Genomic DNA, 23,017 nt, shown 5'->3' with positions numbered 1-23,017 from the left:
GGGTGGGGGTGGGAAGAGATAGTCACAATTAGATAAGTGTGTATACCTAGGACAGTAGGCACCTAGGAGTGCGGGGTTTACCTGTTTGGGGAGCAAGGAAGGGACAACAGGCAAACAGGAAAGGTGTTCCTAGTGGAGCAACGAGCATGTGCAAAGGGATGAACCTGGTATGAAACCTGGTATGGTAAAGAACCTTGTCCAACTGGGTAACAGTGAAGCTGGAGGAGTCTTTAAAGCCTAGGGTTCTCAAACTCCAGGTAAAAGTCTGGCAGTGGGGAGCCACAGAATGTTTTAAAGCTGCAGAGTGACATGGTCATACTGTGGTTACAGAGGTCCCCCTGCTGTCACTAGGATGATCTCTTTGCGTTGGAGAAAGAGGCTGGCACTAGTTCTCTGGAGTAGTGTTCAGAGGGGAGTGAGAGCCCAAAGAGAGCAAAGTGGCTAGCACTCCTTCAAGGTGACAAATGCAAGGGCAGTGGGGTAGGTCCTTAGCTGAACTTGGGCCAGGCCTTGTGAATTCACCTTGAGAAAGCGCTTGTATTTGGCACTGCAAGGCTCCATTAGCTGACTTCCCCCACATGGCTTGCCTGCCCCCCTCCCACAGACCAAGCAGATGAGGAGGGAGGAAGGGGCACTCTGGATGCCTGCTGTCAAAGACCAAGGCTACCTCAGAGGAGATGCCAGCCTGGGGGCAGCCAACAGCTTGGCCACATGATGGCAGCAGAGAACCAACTGTTGACTGCTGCACACCCACCCCCAAAACAGGTGAACGGGGAGGACCCCTCAAGTTTCCTCCCAACCCCTAGAAGTCTCTCCCAATGTCCTGAGGCAGAATAGGAGTCACAAGAACCCACGTCTCAGCGCCGGGCAGGGAATGTTTCCTATCAGTTTTGCCCTGCATGACTATCTTTAGACATGTTGACTGAGGAACACAGGAATGGTGCCATAATTTCTGATGTGTGTTTATTCATTTCCGGGCCAATTCTGGTTAGCGAAGGGAGTGCCTTTTATGTTGCCTCAGGCATGGTATCCTCCCAGCACTGGGTGTGGCCGCCCCCCCCCCCCACCCCGTGCTGTTTCCACCCTGTCACCAGATGCTCATTAAGCTCCAGCCTGGAAGGGGTAGGGGAGTCCAGCATTAGGAATGGGGGATGGGGGGGGAGTCAGGTATCCAGAGTAAACTGTGCTGGGGTAGGTGTAGCACAGGGTCTGTGGGACCCACAAAATGGACTTGTCACCGCCTGGATCAGGTAGGCTTCCTGGAGGAGATGCCACCTAAGTTGCAAGAGAAGGAAGGGAAAAGGGTGTTCCTGGAAGGAAGAACAAGGAGTTTGGGCTGGATGGTGAGTAGAGGAGATACTAAGGTCAGGATGAATCCTGTTGGGCTGAGGGCTCCTCTCCCCACCCCCACCTGTTACCCTCCAAAGCTCTGGGACTCACAGTTCACAGGTCCCTCAGACCTCAGCCTTGGGCCACCCTGTGATGCTTTCCCTCCCTCCAGGGTCCAGGCTCACCTGGCTGAAGGGGATGTCAGGCTAAGGATGTCCCCCAGGGCCCCCTTCCAGTGTTGGGGGGAGCCAGTTACCAAGGAGCAGATGCTGAGAGATGGCAAGAGCAGACCTGAGTTGACTCCCCTACCCCTGCCCCGCACATATCACAGCCTGGAGAGAGAACTCTGGGTAACCACCTAGTTAGAACTACACCCTCATTTCAGAGACTGAGAGGCTGAGGCCCAGCATGGCTTACAGAGCAGGTTAGAGGTGCCCTGAGAGCCAAAGCCCATGTTTCCCTCATATCAGGGAGGCCCTGGAGCAGAGCCAGGAATGAAGGCCAACATTTTGTGTTTTATTGTCCCCATCCTACAGCTTCCACCTACTGAGGCAGCAGTGGACAGACCAGAGCTAGGGTTGGGCCTCCACATAAGTTGCTTCTCCTCTGACTCTAACGTCCAGCCAACAGGGCTAGCCCCATCTTATAAATCCCACCTGCCCTGGGCAGGCGGGATGCAATGCACCATCCTGACACCATCCTGTCGCTGTCAGCCCAGGGCAGGCCCACAGAGGGATAGTCCCTGCCCACAGAGGCTAGTGCCACTCCTGGGGTCTCTCCACACCTCCCCTCTGGTTCTCCACACATTCCTGGCCTCTGTTCCCCACACAGTGGGTCCCCCAGGCCCTGCCCGGAACGAGTGTCTGAGGATGTTGCTGTATCCTGGCGCTAAGAGAAGAAATAGGCCAGGTGGTCCTCAAATGCGCTGGAGCAACACCCACCCTCACTTTGCCCAGTCGGTCGTGGGGGGCGGGACGGGACAGCTCAGATCTACTTAACCTCTCTCCAGGCCACTCCATGCACACCCACCCACAGGCCACTGAGAAAAAGGGGACCAAGTGTAGGTGTAGGACCCAGGCTTCCGAGGGCCGGGAAATTCGAACAGGCAGAAGGGCTGGGCTAGGCCAGGCATAGAGCAGGCCCCGCCCACAGCCCCGCCCCCACACCCTGGCCCCGCCCGCCCCGCCCCTGGCACTCAGACAGACTTTGCTCCAAGCACCGGCTGGGAACGGCAGCTGGGGCAACAGGCGGGGCGGCCTCTCTGCGTGTGTGTCCGCCCGCGCCAGGTGCTCAGACCCGAGGGCAGGAGAAGGCGGTGGGCATCTCAGGAGTCCCGGTGTGGTCGGTGCCCCAGGGCTCCCAGGACCGGCGCTCGACCGAACCCAGACTTCTCGTCGGCTCTCAGCCAGGCCCGGGCCTGCAGGAACCTCCGCAGGGCCCCATCTGGGCCTCGATGGAGCTCCACCCGCCGCCATTGCAACCCTTCCTGTTACTACTGCTGCTGCTGCCGCTGCCGCAACTACCAGCGGTGCCCGAGACGGGAGGGTCCTGGCAGTGCCCGCGCATCCCCTATGCTGCCTCCCGCGACTTTGACGTGGAGTACTTGGTACCCAGCTTCTCGGCCGGCCGGCCGGTACAGGCTGTGGCAACCTACGAGGGCGGCAGGGAAGGGAGTGCCGTGTTCGTGGCCACACGCAATCGCCTGCATGTGCTTGGGCCTGATCTGCAGCCAGTTGAGAGCCTGGCCACAGGCCCTGCTGGGGCCCCTGGCTGCCAGACATGTGCGGCCTGTGGCCCAGGCCCCCACGGCCCACCGGGAGACACAGATGCGCAGGTTCTGGTGCTGGAGCCGGTGCTGCCCGCACTGATCAGTTGTGGCTCTAGCCTTCGGGGACGCTGCTTCCTGCATGAGATAGAGCCTGGCGGGACAGCCCTGCACCTGGCGCCACCAGTCTGCCTTTTCTCGGCACACCACAATCATCCAGAGGACTGTCCCGACTGTGTGGCCAGCCCGCTGGGCACCCTCGTGACCGTGGTTGAGCAGGGCCATGCCTCCTACTTCTACGTGGCATCCTCACTGGACTCGGCGGTGGCCGCCAGCTTCAGCCCACGCTCAGTGTCCATCCGGCGCCTCAAGGCCGACGCCTCAGGATTTGCACCAGGCTTTGCAGCACTGTCAGTGGTGCCTGAGCACCTGGCTTCCTACCGCATCGAATACGTGTACAGTTTCCGTGCAGGAGCCTTCGTCTATTTCCTGACTGTGCAGCCAGCCAACGTGGTAGACGCTCCTGGCGCCTTACACACGCGCCTGGCACGGCTCAGCGCTGTCGAGACTGACCTGGCCGACTACCGCGAGCTGGTCCTCGACTGCCGTTTTGCACCTAAACGCCGGCGACGCACGGCCCATGAGGGCGCGCAGCCCTACCCGGTGCTGCGGGCGGCCCACGCTGCTCCAGTGGGCGGGGGACTGGCCACTGAGCTGAGCATAGCCGAGGGCCAGGAAGTGCTATTCGGGGTCTTCTCGGCTAGCAGAGACAGCGGCCCAGGTGTGGATCCCAACTCTGTCGTCTGTGCGTTCCCTGTAGACTTGCTGGACACTCTCATCGAGCAGGGTGTGGAGCGCTGTTGTGAGCCTCCTGTCCACCCTGGCCTCCGGCGAGGCCTCGACTTCTTCCAGTTGCCCAGTTTTTGCCCTGACCCGGTGAGCAGAAAGAAATGGCCCTCACTTGTGAGCAGAGAGGGTCTGGGACAGGGAGGGCAGGCAGGGAGAAGTTTTCTCTTCCACCCAATTTCTTAGGGGGTGGTGTGAGGGACTCAGCCAAACAAAGGCCACACTGGAAGCTCATCTCCCAGCCAGGCTAGACCCCGTTGCTACACCATTTTGTTCTTTCACCCTCTCACTTACCGTGGCCCCTTGCTTTTTAAGGTAATTTCCCTTGTTATGTGAAAATTGGATTACATCATAACTGTCTCTCTACCAGGCACACTTCCAAACTCTGGGTACAATGATGGTTGTCCCTTCCTACCTGCCCACCACATATACCCTTAGGGACACACAAAAAAACAGCGCCCTCCCCCCCACAGGCAGATACTCACAAATTCACCCAGACTCACATCTACTCACCAACACGTTTTCGCTTTCCCTGTGGGAATACTTGTTTTGCTCTGCTTTCTCAAGAGGGTGGGGCAGGAGTTGTCAGAGAATGCTCCCCTCCACCCGTTGCAGAGAGCCTTCCGGGCCTTGGAAGTTGGGGGCTTGTCAGGGAGCCTGCATGCCTTGGGGTTTCCTGACCCACTCATCCCTGATTGTTCTCCATGGGGTGATTGGGGGAGGATTCAGGACATAGTGAGAAGGTGGCTTGGCTCTAGTAAATTCCAGGAGGCTCACCCAGGTCTTGTGCAAGCAACTAAACATCTGGGGATGAATAAAGGCCTAGGAGGGGCTGGTTGGATTTGGTTCACCATGTAGGAGTCCCAGACTTTCACCATAGTTGGGGCCCTTCTCACCCCAGGCAGGAGGTCTCCCAGCCTATGCTGAACTAGGTGCTCCTTCCTGCAGACCCTACCCAGGTCCTCTTCAGCCATGGTGTCAGGGAGCCAGAGCAGAGACTAAGAGGACGTTCCTTCAAATGCTTCCCTGAGGACAAACCCAAAACTTATCCCTTGAAGCCATTGAAACAGTCCCACCCTACATTACAAGAGATTAAGCCAAGGAAATGGGGTGAATGAACAAACAAATGGCATTGGACAAGTGGCCTTTCAGGGAGCTAACCCACAGTCACTGCTCTCTGAGTCTTTGGCTGCCCTGTGGCTCTGGCCCTGCTGTGACATTCTTCACTGACTCCTTTCGCTCTGATTGATGCCCCAGTGGTGGGAGAGAATTTACACACAATGAGGGGTGGGGGGATCTTCTGCCTCCCTCCTTCAACTGACTCCCTCTGGGTTGAGGAGGCCCTAGGGGTTGAGATCCCTAGTCTGGATCTGGGCAGCCCTGACTGCCCTCCTCTCCTTCTTTCTGGGGAGTCAGAACCTCTCCCTGACTTGGCTAGTGGTCAGGGGATCAGAAGACACCCAGCACGACTTGGCAGTGCAAGGCTCCAAAAGGACTAATCTCAGGCCCTGCCCACAGGCTGGCTAGGACCCCAGGCAGTGTGTGAACCAGCCTGTACAGTGTTTGTCCAGTGACTGGGCATGCAGCCTCCAGGAAGAAAGCCACTGTGTGCTCATCTTGGCTGCCTTCACGAAGCCTGAGGGGCTCAGAGCTGGTACCTGCCCTCCATGGATTCAGATGGGGTTTGAGTCTGGCGGAGTCACCCTCCTCTATGGCGCACTGGATACTTAAGTCTTTTCAGGAGGCTGGAGCCTGGAAATCCAGACCAGCCTGGAAATCCAGAGCTAAAGCCCTGGAGCCCAGGGGCAAACAGGCAGCGGTGCAGCTCTGACCAGGGTAGGGCCTCTTTTCCACCCCACAGCCCCACCTGTCCCTGAGTCATACTGAAAACACCTGGCTGGCTTCCTGCTAGGGCCAGGACTTTTACTCACCTCCAGTGAGGACAGAGTACCAGTCCCCACCCACCCACCCTATAGACCCAGTGTGTGGAGTCAGGGCCCAGCTCTATGCTGAGGTCTTGTTCCCAAGACTTATAATCAGCACTGAGGTCTCAGGACTGGGTTAAGCATACTTAGTCTGATAGGGGCCTCCCATCAGCTTTGAGGAGTACCCTTAGGGCTGGCAAGGGAGGGTCCCAAGCTACTGGGCCACAGAGCCCTGCCTGCACCTTGTACCCAGCTCCAATACCCTGCATCCATACCCTCACTGCCTGGTTTCCCAGAAGCTTCCACAGCTCTGCACTGGGGCACTGAGTGTCCCCCAAACACCCTCCTGCTAAGAGCAGGGGAGAAATTAGTGTCTCCTGTTACCCGGGCCTTCAGGCCTTGGTTTATCCCTCCTGTACCCTGAATGAGATACAGGTAGCAGCTGGAGGTACAGGAAGACCTTTGGCGTCTCAGGGAGAAAGACGACGTTACCAACCCCGTGCTGGCCAGTTAACCTCAGAGTTCAGCCCCATGAGCAGGTGGAGAGACTGAAGCCTGAAGAGGGGACAGGGTTTGTTGAAGTGCAGAGCAGGACCAGCAGGGGGCAGGAGAGGATTCTGGTCAGGAACTCAGACTTCCGACCTGGCTAGTCTCCTGAGAGGCGATAAGGCCTTTGACAGGTGGACAAACCTCTCTGAGCCAGTTTCCTTATCTGTAAAATGGGGGTGATGAGACAACCCTCTCTACAGCGTGGCTGTGAGGACAGAATGGGGTTGGCTCTGTAAAACTCAGTAACTCATTATCAGAATGGCCATGGCAGGGTAGGGCAAGGTGTAGGGGGAGCCACTGTTCCAGCCTTGGCCTTCTTCCCTGGCCTTGCTACATCTGAGAGCCCCATGGAGGCGGTGGGGTAACTGGCGGGACTGGGGCCTTCTCCAGCCAGGCCAGGTGAGGGGTGGGAGTTTAGGCTGCTGTGGTCACTGACAGAAACCCCAAGGGGTCAGTTCATGGAGATGAGTCCTGACTCCTGCCCTGACCCTCCCCAGCCTGGCCTGGTGGCTCCCAGCCCCAAAACCAGCTGCCGCCACTTCCCTCTGCTGGTCAGCAGCAGCCTCTTACGGGTGGACCTATTCAACGGGCTGTTAGGACCAGCGCAGGTCACTGCATTGCACGTGACACGTCTCGACAATGTCACAGTGGCCCACATGGGCACAGCCGACGGGCGCATCCTGCAGGTAGGTCCCTCATCTCCACGGCCCCTTGTCCCGGGATCCCTGTCCCCATTTTGCTCACAGCCAACCTGTCCCAGGTGGAGCTGGCCAGGTCTCTCAACTACTTGCTGTACGTGTCCAACTTCTCACTGGGCAGCAATGGGCAGCCTGTGCATCGGGGTGTCAGTCGCCTTGGGGACCACCTGCTCTTTGCCTCTGGGGACCAGGTAAGGTGGGCAGGGTAGGGCCCGGGGCTGGGCTGTTGGGAGCACAGCTTCTCCATCAGATCCAAGGAGGCATTGACACACAGGTCCCCCCACCCTGATCTACAGTAGGACCAGGGAGTCTAAGGGGCTTAGTCTCCGCCTTCAGCCACCCCTGAGCCACCTGTCTGTCCAAGGTTTTCCAGGTACCTATCCAGGGCCCTGGCTGCCGCCACTTCCTCACCTGTGGGCGTTGCCTGCGGGCACAGCGTTTCATGGGCTGTGGATGGTGTGGGGGCATGTGTGGCCAGCAGAAGGAGTGTCCTGGCTCCTGGCAACAGGACCATTGCCCACCCGAGCTTACTAAGGTATGGCTTGCCTGGCAGGGCACAGGTAAGTGTGGGACAAACTGGGCCTGGGGTGGGGGTCAGCAGGTCTTAACCATGATCTTCCTCAGGCCTGGGATATCTTCAGTATTTACAGGGAGGACATTCTTTTTTTTTATTTTTAATAAATTTATTTATTTACTTATTTTTGCTGCATTGGGTCTTCGTTGCTGCGCACGGGCTTTCTCTAGTTGCGGTGAGCGGGGGCTACTCTTCATTTCGGTGCATGTGCTTCTCATTGCGGTGGTTTCTCTTGTTGCGGAGCATGGGCTCCAGGGCACGTGGGCTTCAGTAGTTGTGGCTCGCGGGCTCTAGAGCGCAGGCTCAGGAGTTGTGGTGCATGGGCTTAGTTGCTCCGAGGCGTGTGGGATCTTCCCGGACCAGGGATTGAACCCGTGTCTCCTGAATTGGCAGGCGGATTCTTAACCACTGTGCCACCAGGGAAGTCCCAAGGAGGGTATTCTTGGCAGAGGGGATGGCACATGCAAAGACTTAGAGGCAGAAAAGTATTGAGTGAGGACAAGCAAGTGACCTAGAGTGACTGGAGTGTGGGGCAGGCAAGGAGTGTGGCAGAAAATTTAGGGGAAAGCAGACAGGGCTGAGAGTCCTGACCCATAAAGGGACTCAGGCTATCTTCTCCTCCCCTCTCAGTTCAGCCCCCACAGTGGACCCCTAAGGGGCAGCACGAGACTGACCCTGTGTGGCTCCAACTTCTACCTGCATCCTCCTGGTCTGGTGCCTGAGGGCACCCATCAGGTCACTGTGGGTCAAAGTCCCTGCCGACTGCTGCTCAAAGGCAACTCAAACCTCAGGTACGACTTGGTCCCTGCCCTTTCTATCCCTGATGGGGATAACCAAGCAGCCCCTTCCCTGTGAGACCCTGTCCTCTGCTTGTATGGGGCAAGGAGGTATGAGGCAAGCTGTAGTAGCTCTGGTTGCTTTCTGTCTGGGGGGACATCTCTGTCCCTTCTTGAGCCTACATATGGCCTACCTGTCTGTTGAGTCATGGCAAAGCTAGTCACTGCCCCATCAGATCCTGCCGACCCTGGATGAAGCCATGGATAGAGAGATGCTATCTTCAAGCTCAGATGAGACCTGTGATTTGTGGTGGGCATGCAACCAGGCCTGTGTGACCCCTGCCTGACCTTGAGTTCCCCTGATGTCCCAGCCAAGTACCCCGGAAGGACTTTGTAGAGGAACTTGAGTGTGAACTGGAGCCCTTGGGCACGCAGGAAGCCGGGCCTGCCAACGTCAGCCTCACTGTGAACAACATGCCACTGGGCAAGCACTTCCGGGTAGATGGCACCTCCATGCTGCGAGGCTTCTCTTTCATGGTGAGGCCACCTTTCCTTGTTTGTGCCCTTGACCAGCTGGGCAGTTCGGGCAGGGAAGAGTTTGGAGTGGAGTGCCTCCTGCTCCAAGCTAAGCCACCTCCATGCCCTCTTAGGAACCCATGCTGACAGCAGTACAACCCCTCTTTGGTCCACGGGCAGGGGGTACCTGCCTCACCCTTGAAGGCCAAGGCCTGTCTGTTGGCACCAGCCGGGCTGTGCTGGTCAATGGGACTGAGTGCCTGCTGAAACGGTAAGTGCCAGTGGGAAAGGGGATGGGAGGCCACAGGGTCCCACATAGGGGAGCCCTCACCAGGTGGGGCTTGGATCCCCGACAGGGCAGGGGGAGGAGGGCTCAGTCACTCAGTGTAGGGAACAGGTCCAGGAAGAAGTGTCTGCTGCTCCCTCCAGCCCAGAGGTGGTTTGGGATGGCAAGAGAGCCCATTACAGAGTCCACTGGCTGCAGCCAAGGTTGTGGGGGGAACCTGTTCCCTCCCTGACTTCTTGGAGGCCTTTCTGGGACCACCCTATCTTCAGACAGACCCATGGAGTACGGGCAAGTTGAGATGACCAACAGAGGAACTGGGAGGGGTCAGCGGGGCCCTGGAGGAGTCGGGCCTAGCCATCACATGGAGGGTGCCCCTGAGCCTAATCCCCCTGTTCTGCAGGGTCAGCGAGGGGCAACTTTTATGTACCACACCCCCCGGGGCTGCTACCGCCCGCGTTCCCATTCGCCTGCAGGTGGGGGGCGCCGAAGTGCCTGGCTCCTGGAACTTCTACTACCAGGAAGACCCCATCATGCTGGGTATCAGCCCCAACTGTGGCTACACGTAAGTGCCACCTCCTTGCCCACTCTGGTCTCCTAAGAATGAGGGATCCAGCCTTGGAGAGCACCCCAAGTCCACCACCCTGCTCTCCTCCACAGTGGCTCCCACGTCACCATCCATGGCCAGCATCTGACTTCAGTGTGGCACCTCGTACTGTCATTCCATGATGGGCGCAGGGCAGTGGAGAACAGGGTGAGTGGGCACTGGTAGCTGCCGAGTGGGCACTGGCCAGGAGGGAGGAAGGCCACACCAGTCCCCTGAGTTCCAGCCCCAGCCCATGCTGGGCTGAGGGGTCTGGGGTGGCTGTAGGTAGGATACCGGGCTAACCACTCTCGCATGGACCCAGCAGTGTGAGGGGCAGCTCCCGGAGCAGCACTGGTGCCGCCTGCCCGAATACGTGGTCCGAGGACCGCAGGGGTGGGTGACGGGGAACCTGAGTGCCCAAGGGGATGGAGCTGCTGGCTTCACACTGCCTGGCTTTCGCTTCCTGCCCCCACCCCACCCACCCAGCATGGACCTGGTCCCATTGAAGCCTGAGGAGCATGCCATTAAGTTTGAGGTAAGTGGGGGGGATAGGGGGTGGGGACAGTGGAGGGTTAAGGCTGCAGCCTGCCCGAAAGAGATGGGGGCAATGGCCAGCCCTCACGACTGTCTCTGCAGTACATTGGGCTGGGCGCTGTGGCTGATTGTGTGGATGTGAACGTGACCGTGGGTGGTGAGAGCTGCCAGCATGAGCTGCGGGGGGATGTGATTGTCTGCCCCCTTCCCCCCTCCCTGCAACTTGGCAAGGACGGTGCTCCACTGCAGGTAGGCAGCTCAGCTGGCCCTCTACGGGAAACATGGGTTGAGGACCTACAGGCTGGGCCTGAGCTGCCACCTGCCCCCAGGTCTGCGTGGATGATGGGTGTCACATCTTGGGCAAGGTAGTGCGGCCAGGTCTGGAAGGGGTCCCACAGAGCACACTCCTTGGTGTCCTACTGGCCCTGCTCCTGCTTGTGGCTGTACTGGCCACCATACTGGTCTTCAGTTACCACCAGAGAAAACAGCTAGGTGAGCTCTCCACTCCCATCCTGACCCAGCCCCACCCCCAAACTCTGACATCTCCAAGTCCCTATATCCTCTCTCTGCCCAGGCCTTAGGGGTCTGCCCACACCTCCTGGGTAGGGGTCAGCCTCTAGGAGCTTGGAGTGGCTGGCTACCTGGAGCCATTTTTCCACAGTCCTTTCTCCGAACCTGGATGACTTGGCATCCCTGGACCGCACCACTGGAGCCATGCCTCTGCCTCTGCTCCACTCAAGCTCTGACTATAGAAATGTCCTTGGTGAGATGGTGGAGGTGTTAGAAGCTGGGACCATACTCTCTGCTCCACCAGTGCCTCATTCCCTCTCTTCCTCAGCAGCCCCTGCCATTGATGGCCGGGATTCCACCACTCAGGTCCACAGAGCATCCTTCTCAGGCAACGGGGATGGGTCCCATGTCCCACTGCTGCGGAAAGAGTCCATCCAGCTTGGGGACCTGAACTCTGCGCTCCTGGCCGAGGTCAAGGATGTACTGATTCCCCACGAGCGGGTAGTCACCCACACTGACCGAGTCATTGGCAAAGGTATGGGGGCCAGGCCGGGTGGGGTTGGGGCTCAAGGGATAGTTGGGCAGGACTCTGAGCCTCCATTTGCTCATCTGTGAAATAGGAATTCTGTCTTCCGTGGGTTCTGGTGCAGATTAAGTGGGTGTGGGAGGGCTGCAGGCTCTGCCATCATGAGGCTGCTGCTTGTCTTTAATGTCAGGTTGGCCAGTTGGGGCTCTGAGGTCTGGTTGCCAGTGGGAGCGTGTGGTGTGAGCCCTGGGCACTGGGGCCCCTCTCACTGTCTCTCCCTCATCAGGTCATTTTGGAGTTGTTTACCATGGAGAATACACAGATGAGGCCCAGAATCAAATCCACTGTGCCATCAAGTCGCTGAGTCGTAAGTGGAGCAGAGGCTGGGAGGATACTCGTCCCTGCTGTGCTACCACTTCGCTGAGTGACCTTGAGCAGGAGACCTTTCTTCTCTGTTTCCCCATCTGACCCTTGTAAAGGGCCTCCCTGCCCTGGGCCTGACTCCAGCCTCTCTGCAGGCATCACGGAGGTGCAGGAGGTGGAGGCCTTCCTGCGTGAGGGGCTGCTCATGCGCAGTCTGCACCACCCAAATGTGATGGCTCTCGTTGGTATCATGCTGCCACCTGAAGGGCTGCCCCGCGTGCTGCTGCCTTATATGCGCCACGGAGACCTGCTCCAATTCATCCGCTCACCCCAGCGGGTCAGTGCTCAGCTGGCCCTGGATTGGGGGGCTTGGGCAACAGCTGGGGATGGAGCTGCTACGTCCTCGCCTACTGACCCACCTGTGCCCCTAGAGCCCCACAGTGAAGGACCTCATCAGCTTCGGCCTGCAGGTGGCCCGCGGCATGGCGTACCTGGCAGAGCAGAAGTTTGTGCACCGGGACCTGGCTGCTCGGAACTGCATGTGAGCAGCCATAGTGAGGTTGGGGTGAAGCCAAGGGGCAGAGAACCAGGGCGTGCAGCTAAAGGTGCCTCAGAGAAGGCCCATGCTCCAGTCCTTGCTGTGCAGCCCTGGGCATGTCCTTCCCTCTCTGGGCATGTCCTTCCCTCTCTGGGCTTCAGTTTTCCTGTCTGCCCAACGCAGACTTGAGTCAGACACTGTGGCTCAGAAACCTTGTAAGGGCCTGAAACAGGTGGGTTCAGGGCCTGGTGGGGGCCAGTCCTGAGTGTGATTCTCCCCTCCCAGGCTGGATGAGTCATTCACAGTCAAGGTGGCTGACTTTGGTCTGGCCCGCGACGTCCTGGACAAGGAGTACTACAGTGTCCAACAGCGCCGCCATGCTCGCCTACCTGTCAAATGGATGGCGCTAGAGAGCCTGCAGACCTACAGATTCACCACCAAGTCTGACGTGGTTAGGCCCCACCTGCCCCAGAGTCCACATGGCCTCAGAGAACACTTGGCCTTGCCCATTGATCTCCGAATGGTGATGAGCCCAGGGAATCCCCACGCTGGGCAGCCCCACAGCCCATTCGCCCACCTCTGGGCAGCTGTCAGGGCAAGAGGAGGCTGTGAACTCATTGGCTCCTCACAGACAATCCAGGCCCTGCCCATCCCCAGCTCTGGATGGCTCTGGTGGTGGGCGGGGACAGAGGGAAGATGCTTGTGAGGTATTGAGGAATGGGCTCTGACTGGGGGGTCGAGCCCCTCATTTCCAGCTAGAGGGCTCTGGGAGGTAGAGGACCTGGGGGGGCCCACCTGTCCCCCCCAGGGCGAGAGCTGAGTCCCTTCACCTGTCCCCTCCCACAGTGGTCGTTTGGCGTCCTCTTATGGGAACTGCTGACACGGGGTGCCCCACCGTACCCCCACATCGACCCTTTTGACCTCATGCACTTCCTGGCCCAGGGTCGGCGCCTGCCCCAGCCTGAGTATTGCCCTGATTCTCTGTGAGTATGTGGAAATGGTAATGGGGAGGGAGCTGGGCCCCAGAGACAAGGAGGGGAGGAGCGGGCCGGAGACACAGAGTTCTTGCCTGGCTCTCTGACTGATTCTCTGGTTGACCTAGAAAGGGACCCTCTCTGGACCTCAGTTTCCTCATCTGTGGTTCCACCACCGTTCGAGTCTTGGTGCTGGAGGGATATCACGGTTGCCATGGTAACACCATTCCCAACTCAGAGTCTGGGTTGAGGCCAGTGATTTGATTTCCCAGCACTCCTCTCCCCTCACACCACCAAGAGGGGCTGTTTTCCATCTTTTCCACTTACTTAACCTTAAGGAAAGGTTCCATTAGCTCTCACACTAGCTCCCTCCACGTCTCCAGATCAGAATTTTTTTTTTTCATTGGATATAGTTTCAGATTCCCTGTTCCCAGAGGCATGGCAGCAGCTGTGTTTCATCAGTGCCTGTCGGGTGGTTCAGCTTCATAAGCAGCATGCATGCCTTAGCCGTGCTGAGGTCTTTGAGGTTAGGACAGGAAGAACCAGGTCATAGGTAAAGGTGGTTGATGATTACTGTCTCACTCAGCTTGTGCTCCAGAAGGGTATGAGTAACCCTTCCTCACAGCCCTGCCTGCCTTGATTTTGCTTTTAATTATTTATTTCACTAATGAACCTGGTTCAAAGTAAGGGAAATTAACTTCACTGCCTATCTGCCTCCGGGTCAGCCTCCCTGAAGCAGATTCTGAGATGGAGGTTTACATGCAGGGGATTTATTGGTAGGTTGGGGGCGAGGGAAGCAGGACTAGGTAGGGGGAGAAGTTGGACTGTGATGCAGATGCAACAGAGGCTGCAGTCCATCCCCTGGGGACCCCTGGAATTGGGATGGCCCTTCAGAGTTTTCTGAAATTGAGACCAAGGGGCCCAGGTCTTTGCTCCAGACATTCATTCGTCACTGCTTACAGATGCCCCTGTGGAAGGAGTGTGAGCTTGGAGGAGGCATTTCTTTTCTGCCTGGGGCAGTTCCTAGGGGGGGCCTCAGCCAAGAGCCATCAGAAGTCACAGGGAGAATGAAGGGGGGAAACTGGGTGGCATACCATAGCATCCTCCATACTAGGGGAAGTCCCTTCTCTCTGGGCTTCAGTTTCCTCATCTGCAAAGTTGGAATGATAACAGTACCACCTTCAGAGGTCTGAGAATTACACGAGATTATTGTGTGTAGGTCACTTTTAGTATCATTTAAGGCAGGGATGACATTTCCAAGATAAAGGGTCATGTATTAGGACCCAACAGACAAACCTAGAGAAACTCTGCTTGGAATCCATGGTGCCATGAGCTGGCCCACACATCTCAGGGCTTTTAATCCCCATTTCACTGGGCCTGGGCTTCCTTCCTAGAAGACGTGATGATAACCATGATAGCTTGTGAGCTGGGCCCTAAGCTAAGAACTTCATAGGCATCCTCTCACTTTATGCCCCAATAGCTCTGTGATCAGAGAAGACTCCAGAGGCACAGAGAGGTTAAGGAACTTGCTCAAGGTCACATAGCCCAGGTCACAGGACACAGGAGTCCAGCCTCTCAACCCCTGAGGCAATTTGAACTCTGCCAGGGTGGGAAGGCAATCACAACAAGAAGAGCTGCCCCTAATTGGCTGATGCAAGGCACCAGGCCCTGTCACCCGCTGTCCATCCCATGTGGCCCACCAGGGGGCTAACAGCAGGTGGATAGCCCAGAATCTCTGGGTAGGGGTGCACTGTGCCCCTCATGTTTTCCTCTACCCGGTAGGTACGCAGTAATGCAGCACTGCTGGGCTGCAGACCCTGCAGCACGACCCACCTTTGGAGCACTGGCAGGGGACGTGGAATGCTTGGTGGCCACGTTGCGAGGGGACCACTACGTGCAGCTGCCTGTGGCCTACGTGAACGTGGGCCCTGGTGCCTCTGACAAGGCAGACATGCCCTTGTAATAGTCGCCATCCCCACCAGTGCACAGGAGCATAGGTGGCCCAGCCCCTCTCAGAGCCATCAAGGCCCACGTGACCTCAGCCCCAGGCAGGTCTCGGGGGGTTGGACCTGCATAGCGGTGGGAGTTAACCCCAAGCTGCCTCTGGGCTGGCCTCTGCCCTGTCCCCGTCCCTGCCCCTTAACCTTCAGGGGCACAGGAGGGCTGCAAGGCACATTGGTCTCTCACTCCCCAGTGGGGGCCACTGAGGGGATCCCTGATGCAGTGAGTATTTATGGAGTGTCTGCTGTGTGACTGGCTGCTGGGCACAGGGGACTCGGTGGTGACCATGGGCCCTTAAATCAGTAAGTGAACAAATAAATATTTAATTACAAATTGTGGTAAATGCTATGAAAGAAAAAGACAGGCTGCTTTGAGGGAATGGAGGACAGCCTTAGACACATGAATAGAGAGGTAAGGGAAACCACCCCAGGAGGTGACATTTTTGCTGAGACTTTGTCAGGTGGGAACTGTGCCAGAAGCGGTCGGGGGAAGAGAGTTTTTGGCAGAGTGAACAGCACTTGCAAAGACCCTGAGGCTGGAAAGGGGTTGAGTCAGCAAGAAGGCGCCAGAGAACAGGAAGGGGAGGCCAGGCCCAAATCCAGGTTACAGGGTCCTGGGGACTTTTGGATGGAACCGAGAGGGGTGGGTTGAATACCCAGATATGCAGCAGCCAGGTTGGCTTCTCCTATTGCCCAGTCTGTCTGTCCCATTCCCCAGGCCCTAACCCCACTCCAGGGCTCCCTGCTCCACCTGCAGCCTTCCCCCACCTCCCCCCACCACACCCCCGCCACTGATAAGTCGTGGAGACTTGCTCCCCTTCCCCCCAATCCTGCCAGCATTGCTCTTGCAGCCTTGAAAGAGATGAGCCAGCAGCAAGGCCTCAGCTCCACACTTTCAAGGCACCAGCTTCGAGGTGCAGACTGCTCAGGCTATTTATACTCGTCAAGGCCACTGTACAATACCCACTAGAGGGGCAGGCTCCACCAGAGAAGGAGAACAGCTTCCTCCTTGTACTATCCCTCCCCCGTGCCCTCAATGCTGAGGGGGCCGCTGGGCTCTGCTGGTGTGGATAACTGGAGTATCAGGGTGACTGAGCCCGGGACATGCACTGTGGTGGTTCCTCTCTCTCTCTCTCTCTTTTTTTAAAAAATATTTATTTATTTATTTAGTTATGCCGGGTCTTAGTTGCAGCAGGCAGGCTCCTTAGTTGCGGCACGTGGGCTCTTTAGTTGTGGCATGCAAACTCTTAGTTGTGGCATGCATGTGGGAGCTAGTTCCCTGACCAGGGATTGAACCCGGGCCCGCTGCATTGGGAGCATGGAGTCTTAACCACTGTGCTACCAGGGAAGTCCTGGTTCCTCTCTCTTGCTCAGGTCCCCCATGGCCTCTATCTCATCAGTTGGGAGACCCTGGCTCACCCTAAGGGGCGTAGGCTCCCTTCATTTTGAGTCCCCAGCTCTTTGCCCTGTCATGCATGGAATCCTGGGTTTAGGCAAGAGCTCCCTGGTAAGCAGAGTGGGGGTCTCCTTGGAACTGGAGCTGCCTAGTGGTTTTCTACCCATCTGTTGCCTACTCTGTCACCTCAGGCCAGAGGGAGGCCCAAATATGGGGACCCAAAGGACTCTGAGGACAGGGGTAAAGCTTAAAAGGAGACTCTCACGCTCAAGGGCAAGGGTCTGAAGATCAGGGCCCTATGAGCTGGAGAGGGGAAGAGATGGACTCCGTCTGCCTGTTTACCCCTGCACCTCTGATGCCCATGAGTGCAGGCACAGAGGAGGTTGTAGCCTTGCATGCTCTGCCAGGGACACTTGGGCTCTCTCTCCCCCATTGTGTCACCCCTGAGGCTGGGAGAGAGGTGAGTGGAATGTCCTGGAGCACTCCCACAGCTGTGGTCCCCGTACCAGTTGGAAAGGACTGTCTCCATCCCTCCAACTGGTAGTCCTTGTGCCCTAACCTCATCTTTGGGATCTAAGGGTCACCCAGGGCTTGGAGCTGGGTGGGGAGTGAGAAGAAGGCTCAGAGGCTTCACTGAAGCTGGACTGAGGCTCCTTCCCCACTGGGCCTCTGCAGCTTGTGGACCATGGGCTTCTCTGTTCATAAGAGAGGGACCCCGAGAGAAGGGGGTCTCTGGATGGGAGGGAAGCTTAGTGAGGAGAGGAGTCCCAGAGAAGGGAGATGGAAGAAACTCAGGGGATGTCAGGTTTCCTGTGTAGCCAGAATGTGGGGCTTTGGGCCCGTTTCTGGGCCAAGGGCCTCCAGGGCCAGGATTCTCCAGGGAGGGGACACAGTTAAGCAGGTGCTTGCCACAGCTGCACCCCCTCTCCCTGATGCTGCAGCCCCCAAGCTCTGAACTCTTTTCTCAGAGCCACTTGATAGTCCTAAGTCCATCTGGAGTGTCGGGAGCTGGAACTACTTCAGGGTTCCAATTCCTGACTGGGCCACCAGGAAGGAGAAGAAGGGACGGTAGGTTCTAGGCCCCCTGATGGGCTGGGGGGACCAGGAGTTTTCTGAGTGGTTTCCAGGGCTAATGAAGACTGGACTGCCTTTGCCTTGGGGGAGGCCTGAATAATGGTTGGTCCAAGGAGAAGGTTGCTGGTGGCCCTGGTGGGCCTGGGCGTGACACTAGGGTGGGATGGGGTGAGCACAGGTTTCTCCCAGGGCTTTGGGAGTCCAGCATTGCCATCATGAGCTGTGGAGAGAGGGTGTCAGTTCCTCTCCTTATCTCCAGTGGGGCTGGGGCCCAGCAGGTGCCAACAAAGGCTGGAGGAAGGCCAGGATGGGAGCTGGGGCTGAGGAAGCAGCAGATGACTCACATCCTCCTGATTGCCCACTGGTGTCGCTGTTGTCTGGCACCTGGAGGGCAAGCATGGGGTAGACCGACCTGCTTTGATAGGGGACCATGAATCTGGTCTGAGATTCCCCTTATGCCGAAGCCCCAGCCTTTCAGAGAATTTCCTCAGGGATCCATAGGCTCTCTAGGGGGTCACACCTGAGGGTTCTAGACACAGCCCCATTTCAAATCCTGAGAACTTTCTGGGACAGTGGCTTCATCCGTCACTCCCTTGGTGCAGCCCATGAGGTCCCGGGTCCACCTCTGGTGCCGTTTCATGAACTAACTCCCTGCACCTGTAGGAGAGAGCAGGATCCTCCAGTGCTGGGTGGGGTTGGGGGACGTGGGCACTGCTGGGAGTGTCTGAGGCTCAGGAAGGCCTAGGATGCACCTCTCACACTTATTGCCTCTGCCTGGAGAGAAGCAGCCCCAGGAATCGGTAGCTGAGCGCTGATCCGGTATCTGCCAGGCCCTGATGAAAAACACTGTTTACTCCATGCTGGGCTGGAGAACTCTCTTCCATGAAGACCCCAGGAACCAAGCATCTCTTCACTCAGAGCCTCTGTTCTGCCCGTGTGAGGGTCCAACCAGCTTGGAGGTGGAGCTACTCTGGCCTGGAGGAGGGGGGATAACTTGATGAACCACCCCCAGCATTCCCCATCCGGCACAGGGGGGCCAGTTGAGCCTCAGTCTCTCCCTCCATTCTTTTGGGGTTTGTTCCAGTTGGGGTTTTTAACCCAATGAGCCTAGATGCCAAGAGAGCCCAGTACCGGCTCCTGTCCCTCCACAGCTACCCATTCCCCCAAAATTTCTGCTCCACCCATCCTGCAGCCCAAACCTTGGAAGGGAAGCAGAGGCACTAGTGGTCCTGAGAGCCAGCCTTTGCTGGGCAGGTGGCAGGAGAGCCCTTGTATTTGGCCCTCGCCTGTCTCACTGTTGCTCTGTGGGAGCTTGAGGGCCAGGCCCATGATGGTTCCTATTCTGAGCTCAGGTGGTAGGAGCTGAGGGAAGTTGCTGAATCCCTGGGGCTCAGCATGGGCAGAGGCAAAGGGAGCATGAGAGCCAGGCGCATCCTTGCCTCCTCTCCAATCTGTTGCCTTTCTTGTTGGTTTAGCCACTTGCACCGTTGTGGTCAGTCTTGGACTGGGCAGTTGGGATGTGGGAATGCATCAGGGAAGGCAGGGGACTCAAAAGCAGCAGCTGGTGGCCAAGATCACAGGATTTAATCAGCTTTGAAGCCAGAGCTCCCTCTCTCATGCTACAAGTCCACCCCCCTGACAGGCTCCATGCGGCCTGGACCATGGAGACTTAGAGACCCCCAAAAAGTCAGCTCCATCCCTGAGCTCCACCCCTGGGCTCCACGGTAGTGACAGCTTCAGCCAGGCATCGGTCCTGCTGACATGTCTCTCCAAGCTGGGGAGGCACCTCTTCAAAGGGGGAAAGGAATTGTTTGGGCTGCCCCAGTCACTCTGCCCACGTGTGCTCCTGCCCTGGTCTCTCTGACTCAGCCGTCTGTTCTTTTTTTTAAATTTATTTACTTTATTTATTTATTTTTGGCTGTGTTGGGTCTTCGTTGCTGCGCGTGGGCTTTCTCTAGTTGCGGCGAGCGAGGGCTACTCTTCATTGTGGTGCGTGTGCGCGTGCTTCTCGTCACAGTGGCTTCTATTGTTGCAGAGCATGGGCTCTAGGTGCACGGACTTCAGTAGTTGCAGCACACGGGCTCAGTAGTTGAGGCATGCGGGCCCTAGAGCGCGCGGGCTTCGATAGTTGTGGCACACGGGCTCTAGAGCACAGGCTTAGTAGTTGTGGCGCACGGACTTAGTCGCTCCGTAGCATGTGGGATCTCCCCGGACCAGGGCTCAAACCCGTGTTCCCTGCATTGGCAGGTGGATTCTTAACCACTGCGCCACCAGGGAAGTCCAGCCATCTGTTCTTAAAGTCGCCCCCACCCTCCACTGGGCCCGGGTTCCTCAGGGACCCTGAGGGAGGGCAGCTCTCCCTACATCCCCTTCACAGGTGTGGTTGGAGGTCTTTTCTTGCCGGGCATGAAGTCCTGCCTCCTCCCCCCACTCCCCGCTGCTGGCTCCTGGATGGGAGGCTGCTCCCAGGGAGGGTGAGGAGCTGCCTGCAGCCCCTAAGCCAGCTGTGGACAGCAGTCGGGGGGGTGCCTGTGCTGTTGTCCTCCCTCCTGGCTGGTGCGGCTGGCCATCTTTCACGCAGAGTTACGTAAGCTTGAGTCAATTGGAGCTCAGAGCAGTTCATTGTGGGCTATTTTTAAGCTGTAACACATCACAGCAGAGGGGTCACTGCACCATGGCTTGCAGGGAAGGTTGTTTAAACATGTTATTTAAATTTCCCTGTGCCTTAAAGCTCAAAAGCCATGTCTTCCTGCACTCTCGGGTTCTGCCTTTCACATGCCAGATGAGGAGTGGATTATCACCCCTCACCCTGCCATAGTTTCCTCTAGGACTGGGGTTTTCTGTACCATGACTGCCTTTCTTTGGGGTGAAGCAGGGGGGCAGGGAGAAGGTGCCAGCTCCTTCAAACATGGTGCTGCCTCCATGGAATGGGTGCATCCTGAACAGGAGAGACTTCCAGGGAAGCAGGAAGTTAGAGTTCACAGGGAGGAGAGGAAAACACAGACAGAGTGCTGGGTATAGAGCTGAGAGACAGACAGAGGGTACAGCCTTCCTCCTGGGGGGCTTTGGTTTCCCATCAGGACCCAGAGAGGGTTGATCACAAGGTCCTTGTGGGTCTCTTCAGAAGCCTGCCTCTGCTTGGGCTGAGCTCCTACCTGGAGTGCCCTCCCTCCACAGACCTAAGTGCTACTCACGTGCAGCCTCTGGGACAGAGGGCTGGTGTCTGAGCCCTTGGACAGTAGGCAGAGATGAACCTCTGGGAAAACAGGCATTGCTTTTCACTCCATTATCAAGTGGTTGGCTGCACTGGGAGCCCTTTAAGGCTCCTTTTTTATTATTTATTTATTTATTTTATTTATTTATTTTTGCCTGCGTTGGGTCTTCGTTGCTGCACGTGGGCTTTCTCTAGTTGCGACGGGCGGGGGCTACTCTTTGTTGCGGTGCGCAGGCTTCTCATTGCAGTGGCTTCTCTTTGTTGCGGAGCACAGGCTCTAGGCACGCGGGCTTCAGTAGTTGTGGCTCGGGGGCTCTAGAGTGCAGGCTCAGTAGTTGTGGCGCACGGGCTTAGTTGCTCTGCAGCATGTGGGATCTTTCTGGACCAGGGCTCGAACCCGTATCCCCTGCATTGGCAGGCGGATTCCTTAACCACTGCACCACCAGGGAAGTCCCTAAGGCTCCTTTTGATCCTAGATTTTTGGAGATGTCCAGAGTCTTCCCAGAGTACAGGGAGGGGAAGGCAGGTAGACTGGAAGAGTGCAGGGCCAGAGACTTGACAAAGCTGACTCCTGAGAACACAACAGAGCCCAAAATATGTCTGTGTTGGAGAAGCAGGTCTGGGAGACTTGGCTGGTCGTCAGGTAGAATGGGGCCTTCTGTGCCTCTCCTCTTGATGTCCTTCCTGCCCACCATCCTCAAGGTCTCCTAGGTAGGAGCATTCCAGCTTGATCCACTGGGAAGGAGGGTTTCTCAGAGTGAGGTGACCGTCCCCATCTCCTGAAGCCTGACCCTCTCCACAGGGTTTGGGGCCTTCCCCCAAGCCTGCCGGGAGCGGGTCAGGTGAAGTGTGAAGGGAGGCAGTGCTGGAACCCGCCCTCACAGAGGAGCCTCTGTATGGCCTCGTCCTCAGACTGAGCTCCTTCCGGTTGCTTCCTGGCCCCTCCATCCCAGACAGCCCTCAGCCTGGGGAATGGGCTCAGCGTGGGGGAGGGGCTCTCCAGGTTGCCATGGTAACATGTTGGCCCTCCTCACTTTCCAGAATCAGAAATAGAATTGGATGCCCTTCTTCCTGGTGAGAGACTATTTAAAAACATGTTGGGGGGAGGGGTACAGGGGCAGTGTCCCTGCCTGATGGGGGGGAGGGGATGGGGGGGATGGGGGATGGGTGCAGGAGGGGGCTGGGTAGAAGGGGTCCAGCCTGGGATCCTCTCTGCCTGCTGCTGGATGAAGCAGAGGGGCTTCAGCCAGCCAAGAATTCTGAGTACAAAAGACTCAGCCTGGTCCCACAGGGTATGTAACTAGCCCCTACTCAGCACTGACAGCCTCCTGGGAGGCACTGGCTTAGTGCCCCCCAGGAAAATGTCCCCTCCCAGGCCTGAGCCACCTGCTAAGCTATTGGGAGGAGGAACAGGGCCATGTGGGTTACAGCTTGGGTGGGGGCTTGGGGCTGCAGCACTCGGAAGGGAGGCATGTTTGCTCCCCTCCAGCAGGGTCCATGCCAACGTGGCCCTGCGCGTGACACCCGTGATGGCACCGTAGTTTCCTGAAGTGTGGGTCCAGAGCCTGGTGGCCTGGCTTCGGATTCTGGCTCTACAACTCACTAGCTGCAACCTCTGTGAATTCTCTCTCCTCCCTGTGCCTTGATTTCGTCATTTATAAAATAAGGGTGATAGCACCCGGCTCTTGTTGAATTGCTGTGAGGCTGGGTTACAGTGCTCAGCACTGCCTGGCACAGGGGAAGGGCCCAGTCAATAGCAGTCACTGTTCTTATTGCTATAAGGGGTGTTTGCTTCCCAGGTGGGAAAAGTCTTCTCCTCTCTCCAGGCTGCCTTCTTTGGTCTTTCCTTCGTGGGCCACACCCTTCTCAGATCAGTTGTTCATGAGGACTCCAGCCCTGAAAGGGAGGATTATGCCTCACTTCCGCAGGAGTGGGGGGATGGCTCAGTGGTCAGACAGGCAGGGACTTTCAGGGCCTCCCTCCATGCTTCTCCAGCCCTCCCACAAACACAGGAGGCTGCTACTAGCATCTCTGTCATGGG

General features: G+C 57.4%; 1 protein-coding gene across 2 annotated transcripts; it reads left to right on the top strand.

The window, feature by feature from the left end:
- Nucleotides 1-2,651: 2,651 nt before the first annotated feature.
- MST1R (macrophage stimulating 1 receptor) lies at nucleotides 2,652-16,052 on the top strand. Of its 2 annotated transcripts, XM_082414136.1 has the most exons (20): nucleotides 2,652-4,030; nucleotides 6,912-7,100; nucleotides 7,175-7,303; nucleotides 7,477-7,647; nucleotides 8,317-8,477; nucleotides 8,834-8,999; nucleotides 9,113-9,249; nucleotides 9,665-9,826; nucleotides 9,922-10,015; nucleotides 10,173-10,382; nucleotides 10,484-10,630; nucleotides 10,711-10,873; nucleotides 11,043-11,144; nucleotides 11,220-11,426; nucleotides 11,704-11,784; nucleotides 11,936-12,117; nucleotides 12,212-12,321; nucleotides 12,604-12,769; nucleotides 13,165-13,301; nucleotides 15,075-16,052. In XM_082414136.1, the coding sequence occupies exons 1-20, from the start codon at nucleotides 2,783-2,785 to the stop codon at nucleotides 15,253-15,255; spliced, it is 4,143 nt and encodes a 1,380-aa protein (XP_082270262.1). In that variant the 5' UTR covers nucleotides 2,652-2,782; the 3' UTR covers nucleotides 15,256-16,052. The 2 variants fall into 2 exon arrangements, with proteins under 2 accessions (XP_082270262.1, XP_082270263.1); XM_082414137.1 differs by lacking the exon at nucleotides 10,484-10,630.
- The last annotated feature ends 6,965 nt before the right edge of the window (nucleotides 16,053-23,017 follow it).

This window comes from Balaenoptera physalus, assembly GCF_965194825.1.
Source record: "Balaenoptera physalus genome assembly, chromosome: 11".
NCBI lineage: Eukaryota > Metazoa > Chordata > Mammalia > Artiodactyla > Balaenopteridae > Balaenoptera > Balaenoptera physalus.
Note: the sequence above shows the minus strand (reverse complement) of the source record. Positions and strands in the feature narration are given on the sequence as shown.